This window comes from Mesoplodon densirostris, chromosome 2 (genome assembly GCF_025265405.1).
Source record: "Mesoplodon densirostris isolate mMesDen1 chromosome 2, mMesDen1 primary haplotype, whole genome shotgun sequence".
Classification (NCBI taxonomy): Eukaryota; Metazoa; Chordata; class Mammalia; order Artiodactyla; family Ziphiidae; genus Mesoplodon; species Mesoplodon densirostris.
Window position 1 is genome coordinate 44,336,189 of NC_082662.1, and position 14,213 is coordinate 44,350,401.

General features: G+C 37.0%; 1 protein-coding gene across 2 annotated transcripts in view; it reads right to left on the reverse strand.

Annotated features, from left to right (window-relative positions):
• The window catches only part of EPS15 (epidermal growth factor receptor pathway substrate 15), a 177,464-nt gene that overhangs the window by 131,747 nt on the left and 31,504 nt on the right, over positions 1 to 14,213 (reverse strand). For both annotated transcript variants that reach the window (XM_060089779.1, XM_060089780.1), the window contains exons 2-3: positions 3,740 to 3,781; positions 402 to 491 (exon numbers count right to left, since the gene is read on the reverse strand). In XM_060089779.1, the coding sequence (XP_059945762.1) occupies positions 402 to 491; positions 3,740 to 3,781 (132 nt within the window). The remainder of the gene's footprint in view (positions 1 to 401; positions 492 to 3,739; positions 3,782 to 14,213) is intronic.

Here is a 14,213-nt window from a genome sequence, read left to right on the forward strand (position 1 = left end):
CACCTCTTTGTGTGCTCCTTCCTAAGCCTCTCATCCCCTACTCTATTTACCACATATTAAACACAGAGACAGTTCTAATAGAGGAAGTAGGGAAAGAGCCAATTCTGAGTGGGTGGCAAGGTTCCCAGTCTGCATTGTTTCTCCCCACACCACTCAAATGTACTATTACTTCCTCATTTCATCCTACTAAAAAGTAATTTGTTTTCTAAAAATCTGAAAAACACCTTATTTTTCAAGAGGGTAAATCACTACACCAGAAATTCCCTCCACTACATTACTGTAACTGCTTCCATAACAGTTCTAACTTCTAAGTTTCTTAATGGTTATCTTTCTGAATTTGCACCAAATTTATCTACACTAATAAATATTCATTATATCTAGTTACAATGAACAAATACTACCTTTCCAAGTATCAGGTCTGGAAGTCCTGATTTTTTCAGGAATACAGCAGCATCAGAAGCCAATACCCTTCCAGTATTGCCCGTATCAACCTGAAAAGATACAAACCATAAGCTGACAACAAACATAAAGACAAAATTATGATTATTTACCTGCCTTTCTCCCTGTAATTTGGGAACTGACTTTTTCAAACAGGGAACAGAAATCCTTTGACTAACAAAGGCCATGGAATATTGGAGACCCACATGAGAAGAGTACTATCTAGACAGCACTGTCAATCTACAAAGTGTTTTTTTTATCATGCCCATTACACACATGATAAAACTGAAGCTCAGGGAATTCCCTGGCAGTCCAGTGGCTAGGACTCAGTGTTTTCACTGCCAGGGCCCAGGTTCAATCCCTGGTCAGGGAACATAGATCCCACAAGCCACAGAGTGCGGCCAAATTAAAAAACAAAAACAAACAAGAAAACAAAAAACAAAAAACAAAACCCCTGAAGCTCAGAGGAAGTAGAACAGATTAGTGGAGTCATAACATTAATACATGTCTTCTGATTCCAAGTCTTCTGTAGCTGCCATTTAAATTCCAATAAACTTAAATGGCAATAGAGGAAAAGGGCAATAGTTCCTGGAGAGGTCTTCTGAATAAAAGGGAATAGCTGCACAGTTATCTGGTTTTTTTCAAATATCTTTAAATAATTAAATTCTGCTTTTATACTTACTCTTAAGAAACTGCAACACTTTTTTAAAAAATTAAAGCAGTATCAGTTCTAAAACCAGCAGTGACTGCCTTATAAACTTAAAGAAATTTTAAAAACTGCTAAGTTCCTAAAGCACATTAAGGGAAACACATCATTTTAACTGATGGGGACTTTCCTTTAAGACAGAATGAGGTCACCAAGAACAAAAAAACAGCTCAAAAAAAATAACGACTCTCACTTCCGTAGAGATTTCCTAAAGTAAAGTTCTATTTGTAAAAATGAAAAGTAAATTTTTAAAAGTCATGGGAATAGTAACATGATACGAGGATATTTGTGAGCTAGCTGTTTTTCCACTTTAGTTAAAAGATTGTTTGCTAAAACATATACAAAGCATTCCAGACAGACCAATCCCAGCAAAGAAGCAAAAGAGAAATCCTTTCTTTCAAGTGCTAGAACATGGGATAAATCAGGCACTCAGCAAAAAGCAAAGAATTGCCCAACCCAAATTTGGGGTAACAAGGTGGTACAGAAAGGGTTGGGAACTCTGCCTCTAGAATTCTCCACAACTCAATTTCTTTGCCTACCCCTTGACCAGGGTGGGATAAAAAAGGAACAACTACCCCCGCATAGCCTAGAAACAGAGGCACTGAGGGGAAAGGGAAACCCGGAGCAAGCTCTTATGACATATTTATGTAGTGTATTCCATAAATAATTTTACTATCTTCCATCCTTTTGGTTATTATAATAATTAAACAGAGCCATTTAGTCTTTGTCATCTACAGGCAGTTTCTCTTGTACTCTGATGCCTGCCTAAAGGCTCTGCCATAAGCTAAAGGCCACAATCTGTGTTGTTAACAAAGAAAGACAGTCTCAGAGCCTCATGGAAAGTACGATACCACATACTCTGAACTATTAACACTTCAAAATATAGACTTTTGGATAAAGACTTCTGGGCTGACATCACTTAGACAATTTTCAGACTGTACTGGTAGACCAAGTCAAAATTCCAGGACTGTGCATTCTGGAAGTAGATATATCTCTTGAAAGCAGACTCCTGCCTGACCCAAGAGGCAGGAGAACAAGAATTAAGTACACAGGGCTGAATGAAGTGTTAAGGAAAATTCAATTATGATTATTTATGTGGAATATTGTTGGTATTATTTTTACTATTCTATTTTCTAATGGATATGTGGAAAAGCCCTTTCTTACTCTATATCCATCCCTCAATTTAGTAGGCTCTGCTTTTGTAAACTGAATGAAACAGTTTTCAATGGTATTTGATTCTCACTGACCCTTCAGAAATCAAAAACAAATCCTTTAACTGAATGTCCTTACTTTGTATGGCCATATAGTTATCAAATAAGTTAAATAACAATTTATTCTCCTTTTTATCAGGTTATAGTTGAGTAAACCAATTGTACAAAAACAAGGCCATATTTGAGAATGATTCTCTTTTATTCAGATAGAACAAGCCGCTATTAAGGATCAGGGATTGCCTTTATGTACAACCAATGTCTACAAAGGCCTGCAGGAAGACTGGCCTGCAACATGGTTTGTAAGATCCCAGTCACTCAAGCAGTAAAGCGAGGTCACCTAGCAGGCTAGAAAACTTAGCAGACATGGGAAACCTCAAGATGAGGTAAATGCACTCAAATTTATACTGCATGTGAAATATGAAGAAGAGAATTTCTAAAGTTTGGATCCTAGCCTTAAAACAGAAGAATAAATATTGTACTTTAAAAAGTACAATCTGAGATCCTTTAGAAATTTCAAGCAGAAATTAATCAGCTGGCCTTAGAAGTTGTTAAATAGTAAGTGTGTGGCTTTAGATTTGCAAGTCACACAAGGAGACCTACAGTGGTTCATTAACACTTGCTGCAATATGTAGATTACCCAGTTTCTTTGTATAAGGAGACCAGCCTTTTCTGTAATTGTGATCACAAGGTGAAGAGATTATCAAGAAAAATGATCTGGTATTTGGAAATGGGCAAATAAGACTGTCTACACTTTCAGGAGATTAGATAATCTGACCTATGGTTTGCACCTCTGACTTTCTATCAACTCGGCTACTTTACACTCTGTAGGGGTAGAGGTTAAATTATATAAACCTGATAGCAACGCAAATGATTCCTATCCATACCAATGAAATTAACTTTCTCTGATAGAGAATATAAATCTCTGTAACTCATATTCCCATTTTTACATCTCACTGGTTCTCCCAATAATTAATGAGTTGAAAAAAATCCTTGACACACGTTCATTTTATATATTTGTATGAGAGTCATGGTTTTAACTTCATGAAAATTAAACTTTAATAAGTCTTAAAAACAACACAGAAGTCATTTCTATTTAGCTTATAAATTAATTTGGATGTTTATATCTGGATGAATATTATCTAATGCCACATGGATTTTTAAGATAGATATTTAAGACAATTAAGTGTTTGGGCTTAATTATCTTTCCTTCATTTTTCTGGGAGTTTGTTAAAAGCATTAATCAAAGCAGGAGATTAAAGCACAAGAAAATGAAAACAAGAAGTGTCAAACTTATTCAGCTGGATGGTAATCTGCATATATACAATCAGAAGTTGAAAGTATATTCTATGTTCAATCTAAGAAGACAAAGAAACAAACATCTTACCTGTCTATAGTATTTTTCATATAGAGGATTCCCACTTGATAACTAAAATAAATAAATAATTAGAAATTAAATGATATTCAATGACTTCTATTAATATATTTGTATTCATCCAACAGATATATGAAATAAAGATAAATACGATTAAAATATCCTTGATTTCAAAAAGTTTGGTATTGTTTCTTTCTGGGGGCAGGAGGGGAAATTGAATAAAGGCAGCCACATGGATTACCAAGAATCAGGAAGACAAGAAATAAAACAAGAATTTTAAAATTATTTTTGACATCAGAACTCTCTTCCTCATATAAAATTTTACTCAGAAACCCAACATATAACAAATTAGGGGTGAAATGATTTGGTTAAAGACGAATTGAAAAGTCCAAAGCCTTAAGCATTCATCCTCTACCCAAGTGCCCAAGGTACCTCAAAAACCACTTCAGTAAAATAATCAAATGAATACACATACTAATGAACAAAAAGATGATATTGATATCAGATCTGAAATGCCTGCAGGAAGGGAGTGCTATTCAATTCATACCACAGTTCAAAGGGTTCCTTGGTCAGCTGATGAACAGATATATTATCTCATCTGAAAGGCAGCTTAGGAGTATCAATATTTGAAGGCTCAGGTTCGCCTGTACATGAATGTGAAGAGTGTTTTGGAACCAGGAAGCAAGTCCAGGAAGACTTCATAGGGTTGACATCAGTACAGAAATTTGAGGTGTAAGGGAGAAGGGGAGAGGGTGATTCTATACAAAGGTAACAGCATGCAAAAATGCATGCAATCAACAGAAATCTCAGTTATGTTTGAAGAGAATAGTAAGGAGTTCTGAATGGTGATAAGGATTACAGATAAGATTATAAAGTGTTATAGAAGACAACTTGTTCAACTGCCATGCTAAAAGTAAAGAAAACAAGGATGGAAAAGGGGACAGTTCAAGAGCCATTAACTGCCCAGTTGTTTGGTCAAACACCAGTCTACGTGTTACTATAAAGGTATTTTTTTAAGATGTGATTAACATTTAAAGCCATAAACTTTGAGTAAGGGAGATTATCCTCTATAATGTAGGTAGGCCTCATCCAGCCAGTTGAAAGCCCTAAGAGAGAAATGACTGAGGTCCCCCAAAGGAAGAAGGAATTCTGCCTCCAGAACACCTTCAGACTCAGCTGCAACATCAACTCTTCCCTAGGTCTCCAGCCTGCCCTGTGGATTTAGGACTTGCCAGCCTCCACAATCACATGAGGCAATTCCTTAAAATTAATCAATCAGTGTGTGTGTGTGTGTGTGTGTGTGTGTGTCTGTCCTGCTGGCTCTGTTTTTCTGGAAAACCCTAATACACCTAGTCTTAGAGAGGTTGCTTGTCCAAGCTTTTAAATGGTGGAGACTGGACTTAAATGCAGGACTGTCTCACTCTAAGCTCCATCCTCTTTCACATTACCATGCTGTTTCCCATATGCCCTGGTTTGCTCAGGACAGTACAATCTGTTGTCTCAGCATCCCATCCAGTTTACCACTTGTCTCAGATTTCTCACTTCTTAAATGAACTATTTTTTATTAATCACTACACTAAAATAAACCAGGATGAATTTAGTACACCTCTACTATATACATCTAACTTCTGGCCAAGCTAGTAGTGTCTAAGTGCTCTAACCACTGAACAAGTGATGAAATTGTAAAGAGGACTAACAGTAATTCCACTTTTTTCCTGACTCTTTACAGATAAAACATAACTAACACCTTTTCAAGGACACCACGCAAAAGACTCAGTGAAAAGTATCCTCAGACACAAGCAACCATGGACAGGTAACTCCTTATATCCGTTCAAGACTCTGCAAGAAATATTTTACACTGGTGCTTCTGCTGGCTCCTGGTGCTACTGACTGATGTGCCAGTCAGTACAGTGACATGTGCAATGACCTGCAAGATCCATCAGGCCACTAGCCGGCCAAGTAAGTGAGAAATTACAGGTTAGGTGCAAATGAAGTCTGTGTGAGGAGTCAACAGTCTAAAAACTCGAGGTGGTTTTGTCATTTATTGCATGGTATAATTCTACAACTGTTTGTTTATTTTGTTGTTTGACAATCTTTTTTTCTTTTTTTTATCCAGTAAACCCTTTCAGGAACAATGAGCTAAAGAGAAGAAATTATATGTTTAATACAAGATTAAGTACTAAATTTTCATTTCTCTAGAAAATGGATAGACAGACAATTTGCATAAAAATTTTAAGGCTACTTTTATTTATCATAGAGCTACAGTGGCATCACTGTTAATGAGTTAGCTGCAAATGCCAAAATTTACAAATGTTTTCACATATCCCGGGTTTAAATTTTAAGTATAAAAATGGTATTGAAAACAAAAAAATACTTAAACATGGCAATATGTGTTCCCTACTTGCAACCTGTCATCAGATTTTAAAGGCTGGAATCTTTGAAAGACTGACTTTATAGATCCAACCTAAGTGTCTCAGTATTGAATCTTTTTGAAAACAAGTCCTCTAATGACTGGTTGAATATTGTTCAAAATCAGTGGGAAATTTTTAATCAAAGATTAAAGTTAATGAATAAACCCACCCCCCAAAAAAAACTTCAGCTATTGAAGCTTTTAGCAAATATCAATTATTAGAAAGAAAGTTTGCCAAGGCATTGAAACATATCCTCAAAAGCAAGGGAAGTACTAAACAAATTAAATGATGGGAGTTCAAACAGAATACAAGAATTAATTTTGAAATTCTATCATTATACTTTGTAATGAATTCTAGAAGTTCCGTCAAAAGTCTTCCTGTTTTTAACTGGATAAATGTATATTCTGTACTGGAATGACATGAAATTACAGAGAGCCTATGATTTCACAGCAACTAAATTTAGTGGAACATGTAAAATAATCATAAATAGGGACAAATTATATGACAAGATTTGTCTTATTAAAAATTTGTCAAAGAGTACCTTTAATAGAGGCAAAAAGACAATGCCTGTGAAAATACTGGGGCTGATAAATTTACAGTTTTCAGTAAGAAAAAAATTAGAATTAACAATATTCTCCATTTAGCAAAATTGTTCCTGAGGTAGCCAGGTAGTTCACAACATATAGAGAGAGTATGTTAGCAATTAAGAAGAGCACTGTTGGGAATTTCCTGTAGGTCCAGTGCTAAGTTAGGACTTGGTGCTTTCACTGCCGTAGGCCCAGGTTCAGTCCCTGGTCGGGGAACTAAGATCCCACAAGCCAAGCAGCATGGCCAAAAAATATAAATATATAGCACTGGTTACAGAGAAGAGTCAACCGTAAGGGTTAACAACTACACACCATAAAATAACTTTGAAAAATGCTGCAGATAATTTTATGAAAAAAATTAAAACTAGTTAAACTACATTGGAAAATAATGACATTGTTCAGAAAAGTATTACTGACACAACATTATAGACAGATATGTCCAAGAAGCGGACAAAAAATGACTATTACCCAGAATAACTATTCTGCTTTTGTTTTTAAATATTCTCATAATCAATGTAAAGACTTTATTTTGTTGTACTACAGAATATTTTATAAAATTTTATTTTTGAAAACAGAACTATTTTACTGATCTACCAATGTAATAAAACCATTTTGATGGCCAAAAAAAAAGTCAAAAAACATATAAAACTTTAAATATTTGTAATGTCCCTTTCATTCTCAAACATGTCCCAGTTTGAATAAAAACTTACATATTCACCCTACTCCCAGAGAAGGGTATAAATACTTTGCTAGAGAAAGCAAATGAAATACATTCCATCAATAACAAAGAGTTATTTAAAGACAATTTAGTTGAATTTTTAGTACCCAGAAAAAAATTCATAAATAGTAAGAAATTCTGAACTCCAAACTGTACCTGATTAATCATCACATTATAGACTCACTAGTTACTACATAAATACATTTGAGAAGGCATTAGCTCACTAAGTGACTAAGTAAGTACAGCCTGTGCTAATTAACTATACTAATACGATACAGCTAAGTGAGAATGGAAAAAGCCATCCAAATTGCCAATTTACTCTTCAAGTAAGATGATCAAAGAGTGTGTTTGGTGTATCTTGGTAAAATTGGCTTTTTTTTTTAACTGAAATATGATCATTTCAGGTTAAAAAACATCACACGTACACAACACACATAATGAATGCACAGAGAAAAAATTTTGAGAGGCATAGCTAAAATGGTAACAGTAATTATCTCTGTATAATGGAATTATAAATGATTTTTTTTTTTTTTTTTTTTTTTTTTTTGCGGTACGCGGGCCTCTCACTGTTGTGGCTTCTCCCGTTGCGGAGCACAGGCTCTGGACGCGCAGGCTCAGCGGCCATGGCTCACGGGCCCAGCCGCTCCGCGGCATGTGGGATCTTCCCGGACCAGGGCACAAACCCGTGTCCCCTGCATCGGCAGGTGGACTCTCAACCACTGCGCCACCAGGGAAGCCCTATAAATGATTTTTACATTCTTCTTTATACTACTCTGTGTTCTCTGAAAATGTTGTTTTTTTTTTGTTTTTTTTTCTTTTTGCGGTATGCGGGCCTCTCACTGTTGTGGCCTCTCCCATTGCGGAGCACAGGCTCCGGATGCGCAGGCCCAGCGGCCATGGCTCACGGGCCCAGCCGCTCCGCGGCATATGGGATCCTCCCAGACTGGGGCACGAACCCGTATCCCCTGCATCGGCAGGCGGACTCTCAACCACTGCGCCACCAGGGAGGCCCTGAAAATGTTTTTTATAATAAGCACTTTCTACTTTTATAATTAGAATAAAACAATAAAACTATTTTCAGTTTGGGGAAAAATGTAAAAATCTGAAAATCTGATATCAGTATGCAAAGTTACATATAAATTTTTAATAACTAATTTCTAAAGGAAAACTTTTAAACTAAAGTTATCAAAATCAAAATCTGACTTTTAAAATTCTAACACTATTATAATTTAAAGCAATTATTTATTCATTGGCTAGATCATAAACACCTATCAGTTGTCATAAAGTAAAATATTCATAAATGTAAGAAGAATTCCTTCTAAAGAGTCAATAGCTATTTATTACTACTCTGAAAAAAATGTTAAGTGCTTGAAAATAAGAGATGTTGGAATGCCAATATAGTTTTATAAAAAAAAAACACTCACATTTTGGTATTAGGCCTAAATTCAAAGCCCATTCCACTACTTCTTAGGTGTATGATCTTGAACAACTTATTTCACCTCTTTGCAAAGCCTGCATCCTTATCTGTAAAGTGCTAACAACCCTATTCTTCATAGGTTTTGCATGAGTTAAATTAATTGAATTAAAAAGAGATGGCTAACTGTTCCCTAATATCCTTTACTCTCTTCTTTCTTTAGTAATAATACCCCTAAATCTTACTCGAACATGTTGGACATCTACCTAAAGCTATATTTCTCATACTCTCTTGCAATCCCAGTTCCCCTCAATGAAATGTGAAAGGAAATAATGTGCCCAACTCCCAGGTTGTGCACCTACAGGAGAATGAGTTCTACCTCACGGTCCTTCTTCCAGCTGTCCAGAAGGCAGATTTGGTGGTGAAACATGGAGCAGCTACCCAGACTGAGAGATGGCAAACATGGTTGAGAACAAAAGAGCAATAGAGAAAAGGGCTTAGGTCTCTGACACTATCATGAAGCTGCCATATCAGCCCTATACCACTTATCTTACTTGGGCAGATACTTGAGAGAGATAAATTCTCTCTTGTTTAAGCCACTGTGATCCTAACTAATGCAGTGAAAACCAAAAAAAGAAAAGAAAAGGGTGAGGCTGCTATTTTTATTAAGAAAAAATCAAGTATAACAAATTTTACTAAGGAGACTTCCCTGGCGGTCTAGTGGTTAAGACTCTTGTGCTTCCAACGCAAAGTGAGGGTTCAGTCCCTGGTCGGGGAACTAAGATGCTACATGCCTGCCGCAGGGTAGAAAAAATTTTTTTTACCAAGAAAAAAAGTTATACCATCCTAAGGTCTCGTAGGTTGTATTATATTCCTCAATCATTTATTCTCCTCTTACAAGAGTATTAACAGTCCTGCCTGTTGCCATGTGACTTGTAGTGCCTCTCTGTGGATACCCTACTGTTGGCTTGGCCATGTGACTTACTTTGGCCAATGAAATATGAGAACGTTCCAGTTCCAAGTAGAAGCTTTAAGAGCTATTGTGTGTTTCCACCAGCTCTTGCTCTTTTCTCTCTGCCAAGAGAACAGTAAGTCACAAATAGGGGGTGCTCCTTCGGCCTGGATCCTGAAATGAAAAAGAATCGTGGAGTAGAACCATAGGTGATTACTAGGGAACCTATAATGTGAGCAATAAACAAACCTTTGTTATTATAAGCTACTCATATTTTGGGTTGTTTCTTAGTGCAGCATAATCTAGCAAAAGTTAACACATAGGTAATCTAACACCAAAGTATACCAGGTAGTGGTGGGCGGGGAGAAAGAAGAGGTCCTGGTTATTAGGGAAATTCACAGGTTAATAAACAAGTATCAAGAGTTGCTTCACATGAAACTTTTAGTTTCATGTTAGCAGGGGTTATGTGGTGAGAGGAGGTGCTGGATTATATGACTTTGAGAGTCTATGATTCTATAGTGCACAAAATGAACTGAAACTTTAAATAGTATCAGGCTTATTGTAAATGGTTATAGTACAATGTGGAAAAGGTAAAAATAGACAGACATCCTCTAAAACAAAATGCCAATCTTTTTCTCAGTTAATCACAAGGTCCTGTGATACCGAGAATAACCAAAGAATAAATAAATAAGGAGGGGAGTGAGTATGAATATAAAGGAGTAGCACGAAGGATCTTTGGGATGGAACAGTTCTTTATCTTAATTATGGTTACAGCTACATGAATCCACACATGAAAACACTGCATATGCACAGAACAACACATATACACACAAATAAGTATCTATAAATCTGATGACATTTGAATAAAGTGTGTGAATTGTGCCAATGTCAATTTCCTGATTTTGCTCTTGTACTATAAGAATACGAGGTGTTACAACAATTAGGGACAACTGGATGAAGGGTATATGGGACCTCTCTGTACTACTTTTTGCAACTTCCCACGAAAAGGCGGTGTCGAAGACCATGATGAAGTAGAGAGAAGGTGGCAATCCAGACAAAAAGAATACTGTGTATGAAGGCAAACAGATATAGAAGTCTAGGTAGTGAAAAGGAGACAAAGGAATAGATTTTAATCTTTCAAATAAACCACTCAAAATGTTTTTAGTTTTAGTCTCTCTAAAAACTTAAGAAATGATTAACAACTCAGTACTAGTGAACATAAAAATAAATAAGTGTTATAAAGCACACGATTTTCTGGGTAATTTGCCATGCAAGTATATTTGACATATTCACACACAAAACTTCAGCTCTTTAGAACTCAGCCTTCTAATACTCCATTTTCAAGAGATCTGAGGAAGCGGAAGGGGAACTAGCCCTACATCCTTTCAGTTCCTCCACCACCACCCCAACCACCCTGCCAATAATGGAACAGCAACTCCTATGACCAGAGTACCAACTGAATACAACCAGCAGAGCCTGTGCTTTGACACACGTATGTTTACATCATGTGACCGGCTTGCAGGGAAGGAGACTAAAACCTTCCGAGGACAGGATTGTGATGTCTAAAAATGACTTGTGTATTTCACAATACAAAGGAAAATAGGGCGGAAACAAACAGTAAAAGGAAGAAGACAAATTAAAAAATAAAGAGGAGCCACAGTGATCGACAGCAATCCAAACTAACAAAGGAACTAGTAATCAGAAGCTGTCTGGAGAGTCAAGAGCAAGTCAGTAATAAAGAAACTTTAAAAAGGAGCTGGGTATAGAGGGTAGAGAAAAGCAAGTCATCTGAGCAGTCCTCACTGTTAGAGCTGGTGGGGAGGAGCCCAAGAAAACACAAGCAGCCATCTGAGCAGTTCCCTTAGATAATGAACAGTATAAACCCTAAGCTCTGTTATTCATAACTCATTTAATAATTTAATAAACATGTACTGGATGCCTTCTAAGTATAGAACAATAGGCTCAGATATCTGGGGTTACAAAAATCATACAGGGCTCCTGCCCTCTAAACAGCTTATATTCTAGTAAAAGTTGCAATGCTCCATGCTGCAAACATGCTAACACCTCATACTTGTTCCATAACAAACCCTTATAAATTGATAACAGTTAGCAGGCAAAGACCTAGGAATACTCTAAGAACAGTATTCTAAAGAAAGCTTTCAAACTCTGAATACAAGAATACATTTGCTTTGGAGATTATCAGAATTGAAAGATTAAAGGGACTTTAAGTAGACAGAAGGATTTCAAAAGACAGTACAGCTGTATATTACTGAAAAACAATGGGTGTAAAGAGACCATACCAGCAACTCAAAGCAACAATCGACTAGCTTTTGTTAAATCCAATTCAACCTGACCAAAAATCTGGGTGGCAAAGTGTCAAAGAATGAATACAAAGACTAGTTTTGGTCTCTCATTACAAGTCAGTGAGTCCTACATAAGTCATTCTAGCCAGCCCAAAATAAACAGAAATCACTGGGAGAAGCATTATTTTTAAGCATGAATAACTAATATGTGGATTTATAAAAATTCAAATAAGGAACAAGTGAAACAAAATAACCACTTCCTGCATTTTACAGCACTTTACCTTTTTTTAATATTTATTTTTAATTTATTTATTTTTGGCTGCGCTGGGTCTTAGTTGCGGCAGGTGGGATCCTAGTTGTGGAATGCGAACTCTTACTTGCAGCATGCATACGGGATCTGGTTCCCCAACCAGGGATCAAACCCAGGCCCCCTGCATTGGGAGCTTGGAGTCTTACCCACTGGACCACCGGGGAAGTCCCTACTTTTTACAAAGGACATTCCCAACCTCATCTCTCATGTCCTTTTTCTACACATCAGGGCAACCAGATGATCCCATCAATTCCCCTGGTTCAAATACTACACTTATGTTGATGAATATCAATTGATATCTTCTTTAGTTCTGACCTCTTCTCTGAACTCTCAACTTACATACTATCTACTTTACATCTCCACTTGGATGTCTCCCAAACATCTAACAGAACTTGTATTTTTTTTCCTCCAAAAATCTATTCCTCTCCCACCAACTATGTAGGTGCACAAGCCAAATACCTAAGAGTCAGCATATCCCTCATTCTCAATTTTCAATCTATCATATGCAAATGCTATCAACTCTAATTCCAAAACATATATTGAACTCATCCACCTCTCTCCGTATCGTAGTTCATATCTCATCTTGACTATTAGAACCTTTAATCCATCCTCTCTGCTTTTATTCTTTACTGTTCTCTCCACACAAATTGCAGAGTATATGTAAATATAAAGAAGAATATAACATTCTTCTGTTTAAACCCCCCAATGGCTTCTCATCTGACAAAAAATTAAATCCAAACTCCTTGATGTGGCTTTGAGTCCCTGCATTATCCAGCCTCTGCTCGCCTCTCCAGACTCACTTAAGGCCACTAACTTCACTCTGATATTTCAGTTCTTCTAAAAGAGCTCCGTCCCAATTCAGTCTTTTCACATGTCATTCTCTGCTCCTGAAAAGCACAGGTGGTGTCTTCATTTTCTTTAGGACTCAGCTTAAATGTTACCCACTCAGAGACATTTTTGGATCATCATGAAGTAGGCCATTTTTAAAATTTTCTACTTCAGCCTTGCTTGTTTCCTTCAGAGACCTGTTACAACTTGTTTTCATTTTGTCTGTCTGCTTTCTTGTTGTTGTTGCCCTCACTATAATATTTGTTCCATGAGAGCAGAAAATCACATCTACCTTGCTCACCATCAAATCTGCGATACCTACAGCCCTCAAAAAATATGAGTTGAATAAATGACCATCAGTGAAATTCCTTCTTACAGTAAATTCTCAAATATTGCTGGGAGTATAAATTAATTGATTCAACATTTATTGATAACCTATTACTTGCCAAAGATTGAGACAGGCACAGTGATGAATTATACATTCCTTGCTCTCAAGGGCTTTACCAGACTAGCACAGAAGGAAGTAAGCAAGTCCCTTTTTCCTCAACCTCTTCTGAGAATGTTCCCTCCACCTCCCTACGTGAAATAGGTCCTCCCCTGAAGAGAAAGCCTGACAGTCTTTTCTCAGAATGTTACCTCCAACCCCCTGCTCTAAATGAAACAATCTCTCACCTCCCTTGAAGCCCTCTCAAATGGCTGCTGTCCAGTTTTAACCTCCTGCCTATCTCAGGTTCTAGAAATGGGATTAAAACCCTCTTTGCTCACCTGTGCAGCTTGTCCACATAATCTTTGTTTTAAAAACAAAGATTTTTTTTTTCTTTGCGGTACGCGGGCCTCTCACCGTTGTGGCCTCTCCTGCTGCGGAGCACAGGCTCCAGACGCGCAGGCTCAGCGGCCATGGCTCACGGGCCCAGCCGCTCCGCTGCATGTGGGATCTTCCCGGACCAGGGCATGAACCCATGT